Source organism: Lontra canadensis, unplaced genomic scaffold (genome assembly GCF_010015895.1).
Source record: "Lontra canadensis isolate GAN:19392208 unplaced genomic scaffold, GSC_riverotter_1.0 scaffold125, whole genome shotgun sequence".
NCBI lineage: Eukaryota > Metazoa > Chordata > Mammalia > Carnivora > Mustelidae > Lontra > Lontra canadensis.
In genome coordinates this window covers 3390439-3416206 of record NW_022631119.1, presented here as the reverse complement: position 1 = coordinate 3416206, position 25768 = coordinate 3390439, and the positions used below count along the sequence as shown (strand labels likewise).

Here is a 25768-nt window from a genome sequence, read left to right as displayed (position 1 = left end):
ATGTCTGACTTACTAAGTGTGCATATTTGAACACTTTAGGTTACATAAAAATCTCAAAAGCATGTCTCATTTTGGGAGTTTATAATTTTCAACAACTTTTGCATGTGAATTATAATCTTTCTTGTTACTATTTATCACTTAAAAATGTACCCTTCCCTTGTTCTAAGCAACAAAGAGATAAAAAGATAATCTAAACTTATGCATATAAGATTAACTCATAATGTTGATTCTCACAATGATCTATATTATTGCTTTATGTCAATTATGGATTCCCAGGGAAGATCCCTGATCTCTCTGTCTCTAATCATGCTCCTAACCAATCTTAACAGCTCACAGAAATAAGCTCTTGCCAGGTATGGAGCTAGAGTCCAGCCAAAACTAATGATACTGCCTAACCAAGAAAAGTTCAGTTTTCTCATATGTGGTGTGATTTAACAAACTTCTCTATCTTATAAAATCAGGGAATCTGCTTCTGTCATAACAGTGCTCCTAGTCTGAGATGCTCAAACTATTTTTGAATAATTACGTAAATATACATTAGATTAGAAAGACAAACTTCAGGAGGATCCTTATCACTTACAAGAATGAAATGCTGGGGACCACATTTTTTTTTTTTAATTTTAAAGATTTTATTTATTTATTTATTTATTTATTTGTCAGACAGGAAGAGAGAGCGAGCGCACAAGCAGGCAAAGGCGGAGAGAGAAGCAAGCTCCCTGCCGAGCAAGGAGCCCAATGCGGGACTCAGTCCCAGGACCCAGGGATCAAGACCTGAGCTGAAGGCGGTGGCTTAACCGACTGAGCCACCCAGGCGTCCCTGGGGACCACATTCTTGAGTGGGATTGGTTAGGAAGGAAATTTCAGAAATAAGAAATGCAAACATACACATACTCTGTAAAAAAGTGACTACTTAAAGAGAGCACAAAAAACCACCAATTTACCTGAGCCATGGTTTTTAGCGCTGCAAGAAATGATCAATCCTCCTCTGGATTCCTAGCTTAGAGAAGCACAGAGTCTGAAAAAGGCAGAGCTGGAGAGAAGAAAACAGAACCATGAGACCATGCTTTTTGCAAAGCTCCAAATAAGTTAGAATTATCTTTCTTGCTCTCTTCCTCCTGTCTCTAGCTCCTGTCACCAAAAGATACTCTATGGGAGACGTACAGGTGGTGGTTATTACCCTGATCAAACTCAATGCTCTCTATATACAAAACGATAATATTTGTAACAACTTCTCTACCATTTCTGAAATAAAAATATAGATAATATGACACATTTATATATTCTATGCCAAAAATGGAGATAATGATCAACTGTTACATAAATTAAAAGGCACAACTAAACACTTATGCTTTACAACTACTTGAACAAATTCAGATTTATAAGATGACAATATTCAGGAAAGCATTTTTTTAAGTGCTATGTTTTAAATTTTAATTCCAGTACAGTTAACATACAGTGTTATATTAGTTTCAGGTGTACAATATACTGATTAGACAATTTTATATATTATTCAGTGCTCATCATGGTAAGTGTACTCTTAATCCTCTTCACCTATTTTACACATAATTCCACTCACCTCCCCTCTAGCAACCAATGGTTTATTCTGTATAGTTAGGAGCCTGATTCTTGGTTTGTCTATTTTTTCTTTGTTTTATTTCTTAAATTCCACATGAGTGAAATCATATGGTATTTGTCTTTCTCTAATTTCATTTAACATTATACTCTCTAAATCTATCCATGTTGTTGTAAATGGCAATATTTCACTCTTTCTTAATGGCTGAGTAATATTCCATTACATATACATATATATATAAACATATACTACCTTTATCCATTCATCTATCAATGGACACTTGGGCTGTTTCCATAATTTGGCTATTATTAATAATGCAATAAACACAGGGATGCATAAATCTTGTCAAATTAGTGTTTTCATATTCTTTGGGTAAGTACCCGTAGTGGAATTACTGGATAATACGGTAGTATCTTGGCTATTGTAAATAATGCTGCTATAGGAGTACATGTATCCCTTTGAATTAGTGTTTTGGTATTCTTTGGTAAATACCCAGTTACACAACTGCTGGATTGTAGGGTAGTTCTTTTTTTTAATTGACATATAATGTATTATTCGTTTCAGGGATACAGGTCTATGAATCATCGGTCTTATACAACACCCAGCACTCACCACAACACATACCCTCCCCAATGTCCCTCATCCAAGTACCCCATCCTCCTAACCCCCTCCCCTCCAGCAACCCTATTTGTTTCCTAAGATTAAAAGTCGGGATTATAGGGTAGTTCTATTTGTAACTTTTAAAGGAAACTTCATACTGTTTTCCAGCGTGGCACCACCAGTTTGCATTCCCATAAACAATGCACGAGGGTTCCTTTTTCTCTACACCCTCGCTAACACTTGTTGTTTCCTGTGTTTTCTATTTTAGCTATTCTGACAGGTGTGAAGTGATATCTCCGTGTGGTTTCGACTTGCATATCCCTGATGAGGGATGTTGAGCATCTCTTCATGTGTCTGTTGGCCATCTGTAAGTCTTCTTCAGAGAAATGTCTGTTCATGTCCTCTGATCATTTTTAAATTGGACTATTTGGTTTTTCTGTTGAAATGTGTAAGTTGTCTATATATTTTGGATAATAACCCTTTATCAGATTTGTCATTTGAGAAGATATTTGCAATATCTTCTTTTAGTTTTGGTGTTTCCTTGGCTGTGCTGAAGCTTTTTATTCTAAAGTAATCTCAATATTTTATTTTTGCTTTTGCTTCCCATCTCAGGAGACATATATAAAAACGTGTTGCTAAGGCTGATGTCAGTGTAATTACTGTCTGTGCTCTCTTCTATGATTTTTATGGTTTCAGGTCTCACATTTAGGTTATTAACTAATTTTTAAATTTTTGTGTATCATGTAAGACACTGGTCTAGTTTCATTCTTTTGTATGCAGCTGTCCAATTTTCCAAGCACCATTTGTTGAAGAGATTTTTTCCATTGCATATTCTTGTCTTTTTTTTGTCCAAGACTAATTGACTTATAATTGTGGGTTTATATCCAGGCCCTCTATTCTGTTCCACTGATCTGTTTTTCTGCCAGTACCACATTTTACATAGATTACTACAGCTTTGTAGTATATACTGATACCCAGAATTGTGACACCTCCAGCTTTGTTCTTCTTTCTCAAGATGGCTTTGGCTAATGGAGGTCTTTTGTGGTTCCATATAAATCTGAGGAAATGCTGTTGTATTTTGATAGGGATTGCCTTAAATCTGTAGTTTGGGGACACCTGCGTGGCTCAGTCAGTTGAGTGTATGACTCTTGTATTTGGCTCAGATCATTATCTCAGGTTCCTGGGAGGGAGCCCCACATCAGGCTTCATGCTCAATAGGGAGTCTGCTTGAGGACTCTCTCTTCCTCTGTCCTCCTCTGACTTGGGTACTCTCTCAAAATAAATAAATAAATAAATATTTTTTAAAAATCTGTAGACTGCTCTGGACAGTATGGACATTTTAACAATATTTGTTCTTTCCATTCATGAGCATGGAATATCTTTCCATTTGTGTTGTCAATTTTTTTTTTTTTCATCAATTTTAAGTTTCTGGAGTACAGATCTGTCACCTCCTTGGTGAAGTTTTTTCCTAGATATTTTATTCTTTTTGGTACAATTGTAAATAGGACTATTTTCTTTACTTTCTGCAGCTTCATTATTAGGGTATAAAAATGGAACAGATTTCTGTATATTGATTTTGTATCCTCTGACTTTACTAAATTCATATATCAGTCTAGTAGTTTTCTGATGGAGTCTTCCAGGTTTTCTATATATAATATCACATCATCTATAAATAGTGGAAGTTTTACTTCTTCCTTGCCAATTTGGATGTCTTTTATTTTTGTTGTCTGATTGCTATGGCTAGGACTTCCAGTATTATGTTGAATAAAAGTGGTGAGAGTGGACATCCTTGTCTTATTCCTGATCTTACCAGAAAAGTTGCCAGTTTTTGCCATTGAGTACGCTGGGTGTGGGTTTTTCACATTTGACTTTTATTATGTTAAGGATTGTTTCCTCTAAACCAACTTTGCTGAAGGTTTTTATCATGAATGGGTTTTACACGTTGTCACATGCTTTTTCCGCATCTATTGAAATGATTATATGGCGTTTATCCTTGGTCTTATTGATATGATATATGATGTTGATTAATTCGTGAATACTGAACATCCCATGAATCCAGGGAATAAATCCTAGTGGATCACAGTGAACAATTTTTTTGATATATTGTTGGATCCAGTTTGCTACTAGTTTGTTGAAGAATTTTACACCTATGTTCAACAGAGATATGAGCCTGTAGTTCTATTTTTTTGAAAGGTGTCTTTATCTGGTTTTGGTATCAGGGTAATGCTGGCCTCACAGAATGAATCTGGAAGTTTTCCTTCCTCTTCTGTGTTTTGGGATAGTTTGAGAATAGCTTTAAACTCTTCTTTGGTAGAATTTACCTGTGAAGCCATCTGGTCCTGGACTTCTGTTTATTGGGAGTTTTTTGATTACTGATTCAGTTTCATTACTGGCAACCAGTCTATTCAAATTTTGTTTCTTCCTGATTCAGTTTGGGGAGCTTTTATGTTTCTAGGAATTTCTCATTTTTTCTAAGTTATCCAATTTGTTGGCATATAATTTTTCATACTATTCTCTTACAATTCTTTATATTTCTGTGGTGTCAGTTATTTCTCTTCTTTCATTTCTGATTTTGTTGAATTGTCTCATTTTTTCTTTTTGATGAGTCTAAATATCTATTGGTTTTGTTGCTCTATTCAAAGAACTGGCTCCTAGTTTCACTGTTTTTTTGTTTGTTTGTTCGTTTGTTTGTTTCTATTTCATTTATTTGTGCTCTAATCTTTATTATTTCCTTCCTTCTACAGGTTTGGGTTTTATTTGTTCTTTTTCTAGCTGTGTTAAGTGTACCTTTAGGTTTTTAATTTAATATTTTCCTTGCTTCTTGAGTTAGGTTGTATTGCTATAAACTTCCCTCTTAGAACAGCTTTTGCTTCATTGCAAAGATTCTAGATCATTGTATTTTCATTTTCATTTGTCCCCATGTTTTTTTTTTTTTAAATTTCCTCTTTGATTTCTTGCTTGACTCATTCATTGTTTAGTAGCATGTTATCTAATCTCCACATCTTTGTGGTCTTTCCAGATTTTTTTCCTATGGTTGATATTAGTTTAATAGCACTCTGGTTAGAAAAACTGCATGGTAGGACTTCAATCTTTTTAATATATTGAGACTTGTTTTGGGGCCTAGTATGTGACCTATTCTGGAAAATATTCCTTGTATACTTGAAAAGAATGTGTATTCTGCTGTTTTAAGATGGAATGTTATGAATATATCATTTGATCCACCTGGTCCAATGTGTCTTCCAAAGCCACTGTTTCCTTGTTGATTTTTTTTTTTTGGATGATCTATTGATTTAAGTAGGATGATAAAGTCTATTATTGTATTACTATCAATTACTTCCTTTTCCTTTATGTTTGTTATCAGCTGCTTCATGTATCTGGGTGCCCCCAAGTTTGGTGTGTTAAGTATTTACAACTGGTATATATTCTTGTTGCACTGTTCCTTTTTTTTTTTTTTTTTAAGATTTTATTTATTTGACAGACAGAGATCACAAGTAGGCAGAGAGGCAGGTGGTGGTGGTGGTGGGAAGCAGGCTCCCCACAGAGCAGAGAGCCCAATGTGGGGCTCAATCCCAGGACCCTGGGATCATGACCTGAGCCGAAAGCAGAGGATTTAACCCACTGAGCCACCCAGGCACCCCAGCATTGTTCCTTTTATTACTAGTGTCCTTTGTCTCTTTATACAGTCTTTGTTTTTTTAATATCTATTTTGTCCTATGTAAGTATTACTACTTATCTAGTTCTTTTCACTACTGTATTACTACTTATAGAAGTTCTTTTCACCTCCATTTGCATGATACCTGCTTTTCTATCCTTTCACTTAAAAAAAAAAAGATTTTACAGAGAGATTATGCACCTGAGCAAGAGTGAGTGGAAGGAGGTGCAGAGGGGGAGGAGCAGTGGGGGAGGAGAGGGACTAGCAGACTCCATGCTGAGTGTGGAGCCTGATGTGGGGCTCAATCCCACAACTCTGAGATTGTGACCTGATCCAAAACCAAGAGGCAGGACACTCAAGCGACTAAGCCACCCACATGGCCCTCTATCCCTTCACTTTCAATCTGCATGTGAAATGAATCTCTTGTGGGCAGCATATAGATGGATTCTGCTTTTTTAATTCATTCCATCATCCTACATCTTCTGATTGCAGCATTTAGTATGTGTACAAAGTAATTACTGAATGATATGTTCTTACTGCCATTTCATTACTTTTTTTTTTTTTAAGAAGATTTTACTTATTATTTGAGAGAGCGAGAGAGAGAGAGAGAGAGAGAGAGAGAGCATGAGAAGATAGAGGTCAGTGGGAGAAGCAGACTCCATGTCAAGCAGGGAGCCCAATGTGGGACTTGATCCCAGGACTCCAGGATCATGACCCAAGCTGAAGGCAGTCACTTAACCAACTGAGCCACCCAGGCACCCTCATTACTTGTTAATGATTGTTTTTATAGGTCTCTCTGTTCCTTTCTTCCCTTGTTCTCTTCTCTCATTGTTGGGTTTCTTTAGTGATATACTTGGATTCCTTCCTCTTTAGTTTTTGCATATCCATTACTGGTTTTTTATTTTGGTTACCATTAGCTTTGTATATAACATCTTCTGAATATAGTGGTCTATTTAAGTTGATGGTTGCTTAAGTGTGAACACATTCTTTACTCCTTCCCCTCCCATTTTATGTGTATGATGTCATACTTTACATTCTTTTCTTTTGTGAATCCCATGATTTTTATAGATATACTTATTTTTACTGCTTTTATTCTTCCTACTTTCTTATTCCTACTTATGGTGTTTCCTTTCCACTTAAATAGTCTCTTTTAGCATTTCACATGACTGGTTTAGTGGACATGAATTTCTTTAATTTTTGTCTGGGAAACTCTTTATCTCTTCTATTCTGAATGATAGCTCTGCCAGACTGAGTATTCTTAACTGCAGGATTTTCATTTAGTACTCTGTATACATCATGGCACTCCCTCCTGGCCTGCGAAGTTTCTGCTGAAAAATCAGCTGATAGCCTATACGAGCCTTTTCCCTCATGTGTAACTATTTTCTTTTTTCTTGCTGCTTTTAAAATTCTCTCTTTATCACTACTTTTTGCCATTTGGATTACCATGTGTCTTGGTGTGGACTGCCATGTGTTGATTTTGTTGGAGGTTCTCTGTGCCTGCTGGATCTGGATTTCTGTTTCCTCTCCCAGATTTGGGAAGTTTCTGCTATTGTTTCTTCAAATACAACTTCTACCTCCTTTTTTCTCTTCTTCTACAGGATCCCTGTAGTGTGAATGTTATTCACACTTGATGGTTATGCTCAGTTTCTCTATTTTCACTTTTTATTATTATTTTCTCTTTTATTCAGCTTGACTGCTTTCCATTATTCTGTCCTCTGTTTTTCTGTTTCCTCTAGACTACCATTGATTCCACCTGATGTATTTTTTTTAAAGACTTTATTTATTTATTTGACAGAAAGAAAGAACACAAGTAGGCAGAGAGGCAGGCAGAGAGAGGGGAGAAGCAGGCTTCCCGCTGAGTAGAGAGCCCAACACAGGGCCCGATCCCAAGACCCTGAGATCATGATCCGAGCCGAAGACAGAGGCTTAACCCACTGAGCCACGCAGTCACCCATCACCTGATGTATTTTTAATTTAAGTTATTGAGTTCTCTATCTCTGGTTCTTTTTTATGTTTTCTATGTCTTTGTTAAGAGTCTCAGTGAAGTCCTCCATTCTTTTCTCAAGTCCAGAGAGTATCTTTACAACCATTACTCTAAATTCTCTATCAGGTATATATTATTTACCTCCATTTCGTTTAGATCTCCTGCTGTGATTTTGTCCTGTTCTTTCATTTGGGACATACTCTTCTGCCTCCTCATTTTGTCTAACTCTCTGTGTCTGTTCTATATGTTAGGAAAATCAGCTACAAATCCTGCTCTGGAAAGTAGTGGCCTTATGAAGAATTCCTGTAATACCCTGCAGTGCAGTGTCCCCTGATCACCAGAACTTGGCACTTCAGGAATATCCTTTATGTGTGTTGCATGCTGTTCCCCGCTTTGTAGCTGAGCCACTTTTGCCTTCAGTTCAGTTGTCTGCAATGTCTTTCTGCCTGTTGTGTGTAAAGTTTGGTTCCTGCACTGTTTGTGGGCCAGAATGGGGCTGCACTGGGCTTAAGTTGAGTCACATCAGCCATTTGCCAGAGCCGAAGTAGCACCAAACTGCAGGGTCCATTCCAAGTGTTGTCCCCTAAGAAGCTTTCATTGGTGGGTAGGGCCTGCAGTCAGACCAGATGTCTATACCCAACCCCCAGCTGTAGCTGTAGTTGGACTGTGGTGTGTGGTTACCTTCCTCTCTCCCCTGAGTCGGAGTCACACTGGAGTGGTTGCTGGCCCATGTCAAGGATGTTTGCACACTGCCAAGCTTGTGGCACCACTCTGGATAGGCTCTAGTCTGGCATATTGGAAGAACGGGTCTGCAGGAGTATGCATGTGTGTTGCAGGGTATTAGCAAATTTTGCACAGGTCTATGAGAAGAGACCCAGAGCAGAGGCTTGGCTATAAGGGGTGGATCTGCAGAAGGGCGCAGGGGCATGGTCACTGTTAGCAAGTTATGTAGCAAATACCACTGATGTACTGGTTCCCATAAGCATCTGTGTGTCTAGGCTGGGGGATGGGGAAGGAAAATGGTGCCTGCCAGTTCTTTTGTTTGTGGAGATGACTCCCAATGATCCCTGCCCCTCCAGCACAAGTTCTGAGATCAGGAAACAAATCTCTCTCCCACATACCCCAGGCATTTTTGAAACTGCTGCTTCTATGCTGCACCTCTGTGGGGCTGTTTGTTGTGCTATCTCTTTAAGGGCAGGGACTCAGTTTTCTCACCCTCCCAGCTCTCCCAGAGCCAAGCCTACTGATTTTTAAAGTTCCAGATGTTAAGCCCCGCTGTTTGCAAGAACTCATGAAATCCAAAGCCAAATACTAAGAGGATTTGTGCCTGAGGCTCCCATGCCTGGGGTGCTTGGTGTGAGGATCTGTTCGTTTTCTCCTCTACATGCTTGCAGTGTCCCTCCCTCCTACAGACAGTCCTGTGGGTCCACTTAGCTCCCAACTGCATCCCTACACTCCTACCCACTTTAGTGTGGCCTATTCCTTACATTTAGCTACGGAGAGTCTGTTCTGCCAGTCTTCAGGCCATTTTTTGGCTCATTTTTACTGATGTAGCTGTTACCTAGCTTGTATCCATGAGACGAGGTGAGCTTAGGGTCCTCCTAATCTGGCATCTTCCCCAGAAGTCTTGAACTAAGTATTGTTGACAACTTTTATTTATATTTGACATTTTGAAATAAAGTCTATATATGTGTATATGTATGTATTGCATATGTATGTTTGTGTGTGATGTGTTTGGGTATGCATAGGCTCAATGAAATCCATTATGTACAAATGTAGGCTTCTGCAAGTATGGGATACTGTCAAGGAAAATATCACAAGCAGTGTTGGTATCAGTGCTGTGACTTTAAAAGTCACAGTACATTTCTAAATAAAACAAAGTACAGTCTTTTCTCAATCATTCTCAAGCACTCCTGGAAGATTAAGAGTAAAACCATGCAATAATAGTAACATAGATAAATTCAGCAGTTTGTAGAAATCATGCAAAAAATAATGCTTTATGTGAGAAGTTCTAGACCCAGATTATTATAAACACATTTTTTTCCCCCAGCTATGGTCTTCCATCTTGCAGGTCATAGATCAATCATTTGCTGTGTACCGCAGAGCATCTAGATTAGAAGTTAGCCAACTACTGCCCACCAACTATTTTTATAAATAAAGCTTTATTGGAACGCATCTACACTCAGTTGTTAATAAATTATCTTTGCTTACTTTCATACTAAAGTGGCAGAGTTGAATAACTGCAACAGAGACCATGTGGCCCAGATAACTGAGTATTTACTGTCTATCCCTTTATAGAAAAGTCATCTACCCTATAATCAGGATGCATTACTTCAGTCCTTCAATAGCCAGATGACTTAACCCTCAACTCAGTTATTTTAACATTCAAAAGCATGCAGATGTATTTCTAAAACATCCTCCAGGGAGAACCATTGCCCCAAATATATGATATAGATATTCAATAAACATTTAATTAAAAATTCTACTTCTGGGCGCCTGGGTGGCTCAGTGGGTTAAGCCGCTGCCTTCGGCTCAGGTCATGATCTCAGGGTCCTGGGATCGAGTCCCGCATTGGGCTCTCTGCTCATCGGAGCCTGCTTCCCTCTCTCTCTCTGCCTGCCTCTCTGTCTACTTGTGATCTCTGTCTGTCAAATAAATAAATAAAATCTTTAAAAAAAAAAAATTCTACTTCTTCCAGATGTAGAAGTTCAATAGGTAATTGCGCCCATCTTAACAACTAAAAATACTTCAGATAAGATAAAAAAAAAAATCACATTGGGGCGCCTGGGTGGCTCAGTGGTTTAAGCCTGTGCCTTCAGCTTGGGTCATGGTCCAGGGTCCTGGGATTGAGCCCCGCATCAGACTCTCTGCTCAGCGGGGAGCCTGCTTCCCCGTCTTTCTCTGCCTGCCTCTCTGCCTAGTTGTGATCTCTCTATCTCTCTCTGTCAAATAAATAAATAAATAAAATCTTTTTAAAAAAAACCCAAAAGATAAAAAATCAGTCTCCTTTAAATTCATCTCAGAGCTAAAGACACAAGGAAATTTAAATGAACTATAAAATGTGCCAAACATTCTTAAGAGACATTTGGGAAGTTCCTGTCCACAGCAGGGATTAAACTAAATGGTAATTCCCTTAAAAGTAAATAGTCCAGCCATTCCAATTAAAAGACAATGTCAAGACAAGAAAAAAAGCAAGTTTCAACTATATGTTCTTTACAAGAAATATACTTTAAATATGAAGACACAGATGAGTAAAGTTGTGGAAGAAGATATATCATACAAATACTAAGCATAAGAAAATCTGTGTACCTGTATTAATATAAGACAACAGACAAATGAAAAGATATTCAATATCACTGATCATCAGGGAAATACAAATCAAAACTACAATGACCTATCACCTCATACCTGTCAGAATGGCCAACATCAACAATACTAGAAACAGGTGTTGGCTAGGATGTGGTTAAAGGGGAACCCCTGTGCACTGCTGGTGGAAATTCAAAGTGGTATACAGCCACTCTGGAAAACAGCATGGAGGTTCCTCAGAAAGTTAAAAATAGAACAACCCTATGACTTTTGCAATTGCACTACTAGCTATTTATCCAAAGGATACAAAAATACTAATTCAAAGGGATACATGCACCCTGATGTTTTTTAACAGCATTACCAACAATAGCCAAATTATGGCAATAGCCCAAGTATCCATCCACTGATGAATGGATAAAGATGTGGTATATATACACAATGGAGTATCACTCAGCTATAAAAAGAATGAAATCTTGCCATCTGCAACAACATGGACTGAGCTAGAGGGTATTATCCTAAATGAAATAAGTCAAAGAAAGACAAATACCATATGATTTCACCCATATGTGTAATTTAAGACACAAAACAAACAAACAAAGGGAACAAAAAGAGGGAAGTAAACCAAGAAACAAATTCTTTGCTTTTTTGACAGAGAAAGAGATCACAGGTAGGCAGAGAAGAAGGCAGAGAGAGAGAAGGAAGAGAGGAAAGCAGGCTCCCCACTGAGCAGAGAGCCCAATGAGGGACTCGATCCCAGGACCCTGAGATCATGTCCCAAGCCGAAAGCAGAGGCTTAACCCACTGAGCCATCCAGGTGTCCCCAAGAAACAGATTTTTAACTGTAAAGAACAAACTAATAGTTACCAGAAGTGAGGTGGGTGGGGAGACTGATAAAACAAGTGATAGGGATTAAGGAGGGCATTTGCTGAAATGAACATCAGGTGTTGTATGGAAGTGCTGAATCACTATATTGTATACCTGAAACTAATATTACACTGTATGTTAACTAACTGGAATTTAATTAAAAACTTAAAAAACAAAAAGAATGTAAAATGGCAGAGGAAAACATACCATACAAATACTAAGCAAAAGAAAGCCTATGTACTTGTATTAATATAAGACAAAACAGAGATCAAAACAAAGACTAATACAAGAGACAAAGAGGATAAATTCATCAAGAAGACACAGAAATCCTAATTGTGTAGAGATTTAACAGCAAAGCACCAAAATATATGAAGCAAAAACTAAGAGAACTAAAGGAAGAAACGGACAAATCCACAATCAGATTTGGAAATTTTAGCATCTTTCTCTTAGCAACTAACAAAACAAGTAGATAAAAATAGCAGTAACGATATAGAGGATTTATACACAACACTATCAAGTACCTTGACAGAACTGATAACGCACCCCACTGTCAAGAATACCACACCAAACTGTCAAAAGATGAGCTGAAAAATGGCTGAACTGCCAGTTGTCAAAAAACCTAAGACAACAATCCAGAATGAGAGTAACAGTCAAGCTTTGAATCACTTACTAATCACTTAGTACAAAAAGAAGCTAACCCAAAGAAAGCAACGGCTCCCCCACTGTTCCATGTTCCCCCATGGAACAGTACCTAGAGAGGGTCAGATGGATCAGCACAGAAACAGGGAATCATTTCACTGCCAATGGAGTACCAGACAAAAGGTTGCACCCACCTCAAGGACCAGGGCCACAGAATCCAAAAGGAGCCAAATCAGAGGGAGTAAAGAGGATCCCATAGATCACAGATGAACAATCTTGAGTATTAATAAGAACAATAACTGCTATGGATAAAACATATCAAATATATTTAAATCTTCAAATTCATGATAATAATTTAAAAGAAAAACATAGGATGAACTTTGGAAGATGCTGAAAAATAATAAGTAAAAGCAAGCTTTTATCCTAATCTTTTAAAATGTGCTATACTTTAGAATAACCAAGACATTGATGAGAGGATGGTTCCCTTTACACATGTATTCCAACTAATAATTACAGAAGAAATAAGAGAATTAGAGAATCATTTTGTAGGACGCCTGGGTGGCTCAGTAGGTTAAACGTCTGCCTTCTGCTCAGGTCATGATCCCAGGGCCCTGGGACTGAGCTGCAATCAGGCACCCTGCTCAGCAGGGAGCCTGCTTCTCCCTTTCCCTCTGCCATTCCCCCTGCTTGTGCTCTCTCTCATTCTCACTCTCTCTCTCTCTGATAAATAAATAGAATCTTTAAAAATATATATCATTTTGAACTCTGATAAAATAATAAATTCCAAGTAAAGACAACCAATGGCTACTAAAATCACATAAAGGAAAACAACCTAATGTTATGTAGCTTTCACCATTAAGTATGAAAGATTAGTGCAAAGCAAACAAGCAAAGCCACACACAAAAAAAAACCCTGAACCTGATCAAACCTCTAGAATTAAATACCAGTTTAGAAGAAACACAGGAACATGTAAAATGACACCACACATATACAACCAACAGAATCCAGAAGATGGGTAGCTCTATAAGAAAACTGCTTCTGGAATAAACTGCAAGAAAAGAAAAAGAAAGATTAAGAAGCATATCACACTATTACACTAAATAGATATTGTTTGGATCTTAATTCTAATAAATATTTATGGACAATGGGAGAAATGTGAACACTGACTTGTTATTTCATAACATTAAAGTATTAAAGTGGGTTTTTTTTTTAATAGTGATGATATTGTGGTTCTCCATTACCCAAGTTAAAGAAAAAAAAGGTCTTAGTTTATCTTTTTATTGTTAAATATTCTTTTTTCTCAGAATTTATTGAGACTTGTGGTTTAAAGATTTTATTTATTTATTTGAGAGAGGGAGTGGGAGAGGGAATCTGAAGCAGACTCCAAGCTGAGCTCAGAGCCAGACACAGGGCTCAATCCCATGACCACAAGATCATGACCTGAGCCAAAACCAAGAGTCAGACACTTAACCGACTAAACCACCCGGAGGCCCCATGGTTGTATTTTTTTAAGTAAAAATGTTCTTATCATTTAGATGCACATACTAAAATATTTGTGGATGAAATACATATCTAGAATTTACATCAAAATAACCCATTTTTTTGGTGGGGAGAGGGAGCAGTAGATCTATAGATGAAACATGTTTAGTTACAAATGTATATTTGCTGAAGCACAGGGATGGGCAGGGTACATGGGGAAGCATTATACTTCTTAGTTTCATACATGCTTGAATTTTTCTATAAGAAGTAGTTTTAAAAAAAGAAAGACTTTACGGGTGCCTGGGTGGCTCAGTGGTTTAAAGCCTCTGCCTTCGGCTCAGGTCATGATCTCAGGGTCCTGGGATCGAGTCCTGCATTGGGCTCTCTGCTAAGCGGGGAGCCTGCTTCCTCCTCTCTCTGCCTGCCTCTCTGCCTACTTGTGATCTGTCTCTGTCAAAGAAATAAATAAAATAAAAAAAAAAGACTTTAAATTAAAGATAGATTCCATATATGAACCATGATTCAGTCTAAAGGAGTTTTTTCGAGTAATTGTTATTTTCTTCTTTCTTTTGTATTTTCTAAGTCATAACAACAAAAATGTACTACTTTGATATCAGAAAACAAGGAAATAATAGCTTTGTGAAATTTTAAGAAAGGACATGCAATGGCTATAAAAAGTCTCAATAAATTCTGAGAAAAAAGAATATTTAAAAATAAAAAGATAAACTCTAAGACCTTTCTCTTTTTAACTTGGGTAATGGAGAAAAAGATGGGGAAAGGGAAAAATAAGGAAATGCACCCATTTCATTATTACTTGAGAGATGTGATTCAGGTAGAATTTGTACTAGAAACATTAAAATAAACTAAAAGTAGGCCACTTCTAGAAATTTGCCCCAAAGATAAACATCTACATATAGAAACCACAGACTTTGTTATTGATTGCTATATTATATAATGGCAAAATACTGGGGAAAAAAACCAAATGCCCACTCACAGAAGACTAGGTGAATAAACTAATACACCCATACAACAGAATAGATCATTATAAAACAGAGTAAGAACGATCTCTATAGGCTGCTAAGAATGATCTCCAGGATACATTAAACACAAGGGAAAAAAAAAAGGTATAGTGTAGTATACACAGAATACTCCCTTTTAGTTAGGAATGGAGACATAAAAAATAAATGTATACATGTATGTGTATCTATGTATACATGCAAACACATACACATAAACATGTCATTTAAAAGAAAAATAGAAGAATACACCAAATAAAAGTACAGGTAGTTATTATCTATACAGAGAAAAAGGAAACAGGTTGAAGGGGATAGGAATAAACATTGGCCTCCTCTGAATTCACCTTTGTTCTGTAGTTTTGATTTTGGAGATAAGTAAATATTTTACATAATTTTAAAATGAAATTAAATCAAAGTCAGGAAAACACAGTCACTAAAAGTAAAAAGCAAGATGAAACAAATGAGCCTAATTGTAGGACAAGTCATATCCTATGAATGTCGAGAAGTCTTGATTGTTTTTCTGTATTCACATAATTAGTAAAAATATTGGTATTGTTAGTTTGAAGCTCTCTCCCAATTCAAAAGAAGGGAGAAAAGAAGGAAAAGGGCATAGGGAACAGATGGGACAAGATGATGGATTTGACCCAAACCACATCAATGATCACACTAAATATAAATGGTATATTTAATATAATATAAATTGTATATAATATAAATATAAATGGTCTATTTATACTTTAATTGTAAGAGAAATTGTCAACTGGATAAAAACACAAGATCCAATGAAACACCGCCGACAAGAAATGCACTCCAACATCAGAACATAAACAGTTTAAAAATAAAAGAATATTTAAAGATATTAACACAATGAAAAGAAAGTTGGACTGGTAACATTAAATATCAGACAAAGTAGATGCTCAGAGCAAAGACTACTACCAGGAATAAAGAAGACCACTTCATAATGACGAAGGGATCAATTCACCAACAGCACATATTACCTAAAACTTTTACGTACCTAATAACAGAGCTTCAAAATACATGAAGGAGAAACTTAAAGAAATTATGAGGAGAAAGAAATAAATGCAAGGTACTACAGAGGATTTCAACAACACTATCAACCTATACCTAAGTGACATTTATGGAACTCTCCATCCAACAACAGCAGAATACAGTCTTTTCAAGTGCACACCAAACATTTACTAAGATAGACCACACATTTTGGGTCCCAAACCTACTCTTAATAAATTTTAAAGGACTCAAGTCATAAAAAGTATATTCTCTGAACACAATGGAATGAAATTAGAAATCAGTAACAAAAAGATCTCTGGAAGATCCTCATAATACCTGAAAAGTAAATAATATATTTCTAAATAAACCATAAATCAAAGAGGAAATCAAAAGGAAAATTAGAAAGGAATTCAAACTGAAGTCAGAATAAATAAGATTGGCAAGTGAAAACTTTTAAGCTGGGCCTATGATGGTTCATTATACTTTTGTGTAGTTTGAAAACTACCAAACGGGGCACCTGGGGTGGCTTTGTTGATTAAATGTCGGGCTCTTGATTTAGGCTCAGGTCACGACTTCAGGGTCATGAATTCAAGTCCCGCCTCAAGTTCTGCACTGGGCATGGAGCCTGCTGAAGATTCTCTCTCTCCCTCTTCCCCTTCCTCCATACCCCGCACCCCCCACTTTTTCTTTAAAAAAAAAAAGAAAAGAAAAGAAAAAAGAATGCTGCTGTGTCAGAAATAACACAATATCATCTCCTATTTAAATTAACGAGTCTCAAATCCATTCTTCCTCAATTTAACCACTGTTGGGAAGTATCTCTCTCAATTAACTGCACATATTCCTTGCTCCCAATCTACAGAAAACTATTTTGCTACCTCCATCATTTGAGAAAGCTTAACTAGGAAAGAGAAAACAAAGATTCCTATGTCCTGAAAAAATAAAGGCATTTAGGGAAACAAAGGAAAACATCTACTCACCTTGGACTTTGCTTTTGAATGTACGACAGCCATTTTTTCCTTCTCTGGGCTCTACTCTCAGGAAAAGAAAATGGAATCATAAAATAGTACATCCTTCTTAGGATATACTCTAAATTAGAACATATGCTCTTACCCACCCAGCCCCCCCAAACTATCCCTCATTTACCCTGGAGGAAAGTTAGAGAGTATAACAATTCTGTATTCTGTTTTAGAAAGAAGGTCCAAGACTCCAGCTGTCTGGGACCAGAATTTACTGCTGGATTCAAAACTGTCCACTGGAGACAGAGCACTACCAGTTCTAAAGTATGTGACTGACTCCTGTGGCACATTCTCTAGAAGTATTCCTACTCCCCCATTATATTTCCATATAGCCTGTTTTGAATGCAATCAGCTCTAATCTTGTCAAGAACAGGTCTGTGACTTAAAAATAGCTCAGTCTTCATTCAGGGTCTCAAATTCCTGATGTCTTTCCTTCCTATCACCTTTCTGCATTCAAAATTCTTAAGACTGTAAGGTGAGAGGACACCTGGAAGCCAAAAGGAAACCTACATCTACAATCCCAGTGTGAACTAAGAACCAATACAGGCCATGTGTATAGGCCATGTGTGAAGAGGGATCACTGAGGTCAGAAAAGAAAGAAGTCAAGTTCTGTAAGGACAAAGCCAAAGGGACTCAAGACACATGGGCAGACTCAGTCCCATAATGAACCCCCAAAATACAAAAACCCAATTTTATCTCTATACCTTACTAAACTCCCATAAGATCACAGACTATAAAATATGCAAATTGACTAGACAAAGTCACACACACTTCCGTGGTCACACAGCCAGAGTCACAATCGCCAAATTAATATTACATCCTCAGACCACCTCTTATCTTAAACAAAATCCAATTATAAACAGAGCACACACACAAGGACACAAGCACATACAAGCACCCTGTCAGGGATACACCAGGCCAAAAACAGCATTTCACAGCAGCACTTTTACTATCTTCACACAGTCATGAAAGCGACACACTCACAGTCCCAACAGTCACACATATGGCATACACACAGCCATCCAATCAGACAGAAAAATGCAACTAAGTACCAGATCAAAGAAATAAGTGGTCACAAACACCGGGTCACAGCAACACTCTCATAACATCTTAAAGTCACAAACGTCAGTGATACACACAATACACAGTCGCATACACAACCTCAAAGTGACCCAAGTACATCCAAAAACCCTGTCACAAGAGCACTGTCGCACAGCTCACAGTCACAAGCAAACCTCCGGTCACATACAAGGTACACACACAATCACCGTCACATAGGCACATTCCCAGTCAGTTAAGCACGCGGTAACAAACACATTGTCACAGCAATATTACTACCTCCTCAGAGTCACGACTCACCCTCACACAAACGCTTACACACAAAACCACAGTCGCATACGTTCATTCGCCTACATCAGTAACAGGCAGGCTGGCTCACAGCACAAAACGGCTGGAGACCAACATACACGCAATCCCAGCGACGCTTCCGCCACGGCATTCCCGACATCCTCACCTCGACAGAAGGTGCGGTTCAGGATCCAGGATCTGGCGCCCGGGGTCCAAGCCCAATTTGGGGTTCGCCCGCCCAGCCGGAGCCGAGCCAAGCTCCTCCACAGACGCTGCCCTCCCCACGCGAGGTCCCCAAATCGCGCGAACAAACGGAAATGAAGCCTCACTGGGGACGCGGTGGCTCTGGGAAATGTAGTCCAACGCCCGGAAGGTTGTAGCCTGGCGCGCTGAGATGCCCAGTTTACTAAACCTCCGCGAGGTTCCTGGACTCCGCGGCAAAAACGCGCTCGCGCAACGGCTGCGCCGCGGGTGTTCCTGGGAGTGCCCGTCTGCCCTCAGTGCGCAGGCGTCAGGCGCGCGCTGCTGGGGCGGTTGGGGTCTGAGACTGCAGTTGCCGAGAGTCGTCCCCGGGTCTTATCAGATCTGGAGAAGGTGGGACGGACCCTCAGGCGGGCCTGTGCGGGGGAGGAGCTGGGGCTGAGGCGGGGACTAGCCGGAGCCTCGGACTCGCAGAGACCTCCTCCCTGCCTAGCCAGGCCCTTTTTGTGTGTGTGAGATAACGCGAGAAGGTTACAGGCTGACTGGGAGGCCCTCGGCGGCTGTGTGTGTGGTTGTATTTCCGTATTTCTGAGTGCGATTCTACATGCTGTTGGGTGTGAGGTGGCTTGTACTGGAAGCTGCCTGGTAATGACATAACTGTGGGATTGTCTGACGGAGGAAGGGACCTCTGCTGTTGCGGTTTGTTCTGTGTTCATAATTGAGGGTGGTTGCGTGACTGGTGATGACTAGTGACGATTTGTGTTATGCAGATGTGCTCTTTTCGTGTCTCTATTTCGGTGTCTGTAGAAGTTTGACTCCCAGGAGAGCGGGAGGTCCTCCTGGTGGATGGTCAAGTTTCTTTCTTGGACACTAATTTGATTTTGGGGGGGGGGGGTTAATCATTTCATCTGGCGAATAATTTATTTTTTAAAAGATTTTATTTATTTGTTAGAGAGCACAAGTAGGCAGAGCGGCAGGCAAGGGAGAGGAGAAGCAGGCTCCCCGCTGAGCAAGGAGCCCAACATGGGGCTCAGTCCCAGGAATCAGGACCAGAACGGAAGGCAGACACTTAACTGACTGAGCCACCCAGGCGCCCATATCTGGCAAATAATTTAGACATGATTTTTCTTTTTTTTCCCTAAAGATTTTATTTTTAATTCATTTGACACAGAGAGAGACCACAAGTAGGCAGAGCAGCAGGCAGAGAGAGGGGGAAGCAGGCTCCCCTCAGAGAGCAGAGAGCCCAATGCAGGGCTGGATCCCAGGACCCTGAGATCATGACCTGAGCTGAAGGCAGAGGCCTAACCCACTGAGCCACCCAGGCGCCCCTTAGACATGAGTTTTCTATTGGATCAAGTATACATGTTATGGGGAAGAATGCAAAATCAACAGTTTTGTTTATTTTCAAGAAACGTGATTTCAAAGTCAGGCCTAGCTTAACTCCTTTTTCCTCTGGCACAGCCGGGCAAAGCAGGCACCCACTGTATTATGGGAGCATTACTGGGTAAGTTTGAAAGGCCATTGACTAATAAAATAGTTAAATAACTTTATACATGAGAAGATTTTACCTTGGCTAATGGAGAGAAAAATGAAGCTCTTGGTTTTAGCTCAGGTCATGATCTCATGGGTTATGGGATGGAGACCTGTATCAGGCTCCAGGAGAGTCAGCTTGAGGATTCTCTCCCTCTGCCCCTCCCCCACACAGGCACAGGTGCATGTGTGTACTCTTTCTTTAAAATAAGTAAATTAAAAAAAAAAAATCTTCTCTATACCAAGGTCATAATTTTAGTTTTCTATATTCTTATTCAAGTTTTGCCTTACACATTTTTTTTTTGTCATAAAACCTCTTAGAATCCATCTCTTTCTGTAAGACAAAGGAGGGGTGTAATTTTTGTGTGTGTGTACACACCAGTTGTCTCACATTATGAAAAGGCTATCCTTTCCCCTCTTAGCAAGAGTCATAAATTAAGTTGTCATATATATATGGAACTGGGTGCCACCCAGGTGCCCCTAAAAATAATCTGGTTTTTGCAGTTATTGTATATAGTATACTTTTTTAAATGTATGCACTAAAGTTTGTAAATTTTTTGTCCAGGTCCTCTATAATCATACTTGTTTTTGTCTCTTAAATATAAGTTACTAAAAGAAATATGTGATATCTCCCACTATGGCTGTAATGTTATTTTTCCTTGTAGTTTCAGTAATTTTGGCTTAAATGTATGTATTTTTAGTAACACATAAGTTTAGATTTATATAAATTATTGGAGATTTAAATATTTCATTTTGTGCTGATCTTTTTATAATGCTTTTATTTAAAGTCTAATTTTACACAATATTAATATAGCTACGTCAACTTTCTTCTGATTAGTATTTTGACTGATGTTTTTTCTGCTTCCTCATTTTGAGCCTTTCTGTATAATTATTTTAATATGTATCTTGACAATAGCATATAATTAGATTTTATTTATCCAGTCATTTAATGACATATTTGTATTTATTTCTACCATTTTATCACATTATTATGTGACATATTACATATGTTATATGTAACTTTTTAATGTTTTCATTCCCCTACCCCCCATTATTCCTTCTTTAAATTGTCCTCCTCTTTTGGAAGGTATATATTCTGTTTGCATTATCTCAGTGACTTTGCAAAATCTTTAATTTAGCAGGACATACTTAAGTTATCAAAGTCTAAACTTACAATTTTTCCTGCCCAGTAGTATAATGATGTTAGAATACACTGATCATCACTTCTACCAAGTTAAATGCTATTATTGCGGTATATTTTAGTTATATGTGTGTGTATCCATGCACACATGTGCATATATGCATGTGAGTGTACTTTTATTTCCATTTATTTTATACTGAACTGATTCCTAGGCCACAAGTTTTTGTTTCTTCAGTTTCTTCTAAGATATCTTTTTCTTCTGTGCAACCTCCTCTTCTGTTTTAGGAACAATCTCCTCTTTCAGTAAGGATCATCTCAATGTGGCAGGGAGAACTCATGTATAGATTAATCCAAATACGAGCTCTTTAAGTTCTGCACTGCATCTTGGGGACTTTCTTCACCTGGATGTGCTTAATGACCAGAGAAGCTACATTTAAATCCTTAAGTCCAACATTATTCTCTGCATTTTTAAGCATGTGCAATAATTCAGTACTCTTTTTAGGCCACAAAACCTGTGTCCAACCTCAGTGTTTGGCCTAGGTACACCTACCAACTCCACCATTGTTGTGACAGAATGCACGTGTTTCTTCTGTAAAGTGACATCCTCTAGAGATTTGGTGGCTTTGCAGATATGCATACCCTTGATGGCCCCTGATATGCATACCCTTGATGGCAGTTTCACCAGTTAAGAATGTCAACACAAAGATTTGAACTTTTTTTTTAAAGATTTTATTTATTTATTTGACAGAGAGAGAGCGAGAGAAGGAACACAAGCAGGGGTAGCAGGAGAAGGAAAAGCAGGCTCCCTGCTGAGCAGGGAGCCCAATGCAGGGCTTGATCCCAGGATCCTGAAATCATGACCTGAGCTGAAGGCAGACACTTAACAACTGAACCACCCAGGTGCCCCAAAGATTTGAGCTTTCAATTTGCATGACTTTCTGGGTCAAGTGAATAGGTAATAGGTCAAGTGAATAATAATTTTCAGAGATCACTTCAGGCCACTTACAGGAAGAGGACGAAAATCCCCTCATTCTTAGAAGAGATTTTCACTGAATACAGAATGATGGGTTGATAGTTTTTTGTTTGTTTTTTTTTTTTTAATTTTCACCAACATTTTCTTAGGAAAATTTCCATAGAAAATGATAAGAATTATACCATGAATACCATGTATTTACCACCTACATACTACAATTAATACTTTGCTATATTTGCTTTATCATCTAGTTAGCTATCTGTCCAGCCTGGTTTTCATCCACAAATTGGTCCATTTTTTAAAAATGTATTTCAGAGTAAGTTGCAGACATCAGTATATTTCACTCCTAAACACTTAAGCATGCATACTACTAGCTAAAGTTCAACATTTTGTTGCAGTTTTTAAAGTAAGATTTATAAACAGTGAACTACACTTGCCTTAAATTTATCATTTGAAGAATGTTGACAAATTAATACATTTGTGCAAACCAAAATCCTATCAAAGAAAAATATCATCACACCAGAAAGTTCCCTCAGGCTCCTTCCCAGTCAGTTCCCCAGTATAACATTGTTAAAATTCATCTGTGTTGTGATATGTTTGTGTATTTATGATATATCTAAATAGTTCTTATTACAGAGTTGGATTCCATTGTATGGCTATATCAGAGTTTCTTTATCCGTTCTCCTCTTGATGGGCTAATGGGATATTTCCAGGTGTTTTGCTATTATAATGCAGTTATAAACATTCTTGGATGTGTCTTTTATGAAGGTATTTTTTCATATCTTTTGGATAAACAACTAGGAACAGAATTGTTTGGACATGGTATATAGGTATAAGTTTTTTTTTATAAGTTTCTGCCAGAACTTTATCCGAAATAGTTGTACCATTTTACACTCCCAACAACAATGTAGGAGAGTTCGTTTCCCTACATTTTCACCAACATTCAGTGCTGTCATTCTGGATGTGTATCTCATATCCAGATGGTGTTCTGTAATGTGTCATAGTGGTTTTAATTGGCATTTCCCTAATGATTACTGATGTTGACCACTTTTTTTTGCACTCATTAGCCATTTGAACATTTCCTCTGCTCAAATTTTCTGTCCATTTTTAATTGATCGTATTTTCATTGTTGAGTTATATAAATTCTAATATATCCTAGACATCAGTCCTCTGTCAGACAAATGCTTTGTGAATATTTTTCCTAGCATTTGGATTTCCTGGTCCTTTTTTAATAGTGTCTTCTGATGAGCAAAAGGCTTTTTAAATAAAGTTTAATTTATTAGTTTTTTTCTTTTATAGTTACTGCTGTGACTTAAGAAACTTGTCTGCTGCCAAGTTTGAAAAATATTTAAAGAGTTACCTATGTTTTTTCCTGAAAGCTTTGTTCATAATATGTTCTTATAATTGTCTGTATTTCTTTGGTGTTAGTTGTGATCTCTCCTCTTTCATTCATGATTTTATTGATTTGGGTCCTTTCTCTTTTCTTTTTGATAAGTCTGGCCAGGGGCTTATCAATCTTATTAATTCTTTCAAAGAACCAGCTCCTAGTTTCGTTGATTTGTTCTATTGTTTTTTTTGGTTTCTATTTCATTGATTTCTGCTCTGATCTTTATGATTTCTCTTCTCCTGCTGGGTTTAGGGTTTCTTTCTTGTTCTTTCTCCAGCTCCTTTAGGTGTAGGGTTAGGTTGTGTACCTGAGACCTTTCTTGTTTCTTGAGAAAGGCTTGTACCGCTATATATTTTCCTCTCAGGACTGCCTTTGTTGTGTCCCACAGATTTTGAACTGTTGTATTTTCATTATCATTTGTTTCCATGAATTTTTTCAATTCTTCTTTAATTTCCTGGTTGACCCATTCATTCTTTAGAAGGATGCTGTTTAGTCGCCATATATTTGGGTTCTTTCCAAATTTCCTCTTGCGATTGAGTTCTAGCTTCAGAGCATTGTGGTCTGAAAATATGCAGGGAATGATCCCAATTTTTTGATAACAGTTAAGACCTGATTTAGAACCAAGGATGTGATCTATTCTGGAGAATGTTCCATGTGCACTAGAGAAGAATGTGTATTCTGTTGCTTTGGGATGAAATGTTCTGAATATATCTGTGATGTCCATCTGGTCCAGTGTGTCATTTAAGGCCTTTATTTCCTTGTTGATCTTTTGCTTGGATGATCTGTCCATTTCAGTGAGGGGAGTGTTAAAGTCCCCTACTATTATTGTATGATTGTCGATGTGTTTCTTTGATTTTGTTATTAATTGGTTTATATAGTTGGCTGCTCCCACGTTAGGGGCATAGATATTTACAATTGTTAGATCTTCTTGTTGGACAGATCCTTTGAGTATGATATAGTGTCCATCTTCATCTCTTATTATAGTCTTTGGTTTAAAATCTAAGTGATCTGATATAAGGATTGTCACTCCTGCTTTCTTCTGATGTCCATTAGCATGGTAAATTCTTTTCCACCCCCTCACTTTAAATCTGAAAGTGTCTTCGGGTTTAAAATGAGTTTCTTGTAGGCAACATATAGATGGGTTTTGTTTTTTTATCCATTCTGATACCCTGTGTCTTTTGATTGGGGCATTTAGCCCATTAACATTCAGGGTAACTATTGAGAGATATGAATTTAGTGCCATTGTATTGCCTGTAAGGTGACTGCTATTGTATATTGTTTCTGTTCCTTTCTGATCTACTACTTTTAGGCTCTCTCTTTGCTTAGAGGACCCCTTTCAATATTTCCTGTAGAGCTGGCTTGGTGTTTGCAAATCCTTTCAGTTTTTGTTTGTCCTGGAAGCTTTTAATCTCTCCTTCTATTTTCAATGATAGCCTAGCTGGATATAGTATTCTTGGCTGCATGTTTTTCTCATTTAGTACTCTGAATATATCATGCCAGCTCTTTCTGGCCTGCCAGGTCTCTGTGGATAAGTCTGCTGCCAATCTAATATTTTTACCATTGTATGTTACAGACTTCTTCTCCCGGGCTGCTTTCAGGATTTTCTCTTTGTCACTAAGACTTGTAAATTTTACTATTAGGTGACGGGGTGTGGACCTATTCTTATTGATTTTGAGGGGGGTTCTCTGAACCTCCTGGATTTTGATGCTTGTTCCCTTTGCCATATTGGGGAAATTCTCTCCAATAATTCTCTCCAATATACCTTCTGCTCCCCTCTCTTTCTTCTTCTTCTGGAATCCCAATTATTCTAATGTTGTTTCGTCTTATGGTGTCACTTATCTCTCGAATTCTGCCCTCGTGGTCCAGTAGTTGTTTGTCCCTCTTTTGTTCAGCTTCCTTATTCTCTGTCATTTGGTCTTCTATATCGCTAATTCTTTCTTCTGCCTCATTTATCCTAGCAGTGAGAGCCTCCATTTTTTATTGCACCTCACTAATAGCTTTTTTTATTTCAACTTGATTAGATTTTAGTTCTTTTATTTCTCCAGAAAGGGC

At 38.0% G+C, this 25768-nt stretch overlaps 2 protein-coding genes across 4 annotated transcripts in view; both read right to left on the bottom strand.

The window, feature by feature from the left end:
- The window catches only part of ZNF569 (zinc finger protein 569), a 141277-nt gene extending 122433 nt beyond the window's left edge, over positions 1-18844 (bottom strand). For 2 of the 3 annotated variants that reach the window (XR_004380791.1, XM_032842062.1), the window contains exons 1-3: positions 18651-18844; positions 17099-17149; positions 942-1030 (exon numbers count right to left, since the gene is read on the bottom strand). Coding sequence is in view for 2 of the 3 variants with exons in the window: in XM_032842062.1 (XP_032697953.1) it covers positions 942-950 (9 nt within the window). In the remaining variant the exon portion in view is untranslated. Of the gene's footprint in view, positions 1-941; positions 1031-12812; positions 12907-17098; positions 17150-18650 lie in introns of those variants that run through there. The other variant, XM_032842063.1, reaches the window with a different exon arrangement.
- LOC116857739 (zinc finger protein 420-like) overlaps positions 1-25768 on the bottom strand; it is a 98695-nt gene that overhangs the window by 24750 nt on the left and 48177 nt on the right. The gene's annotated exons all lie outside the window — the stretch shown is intronic.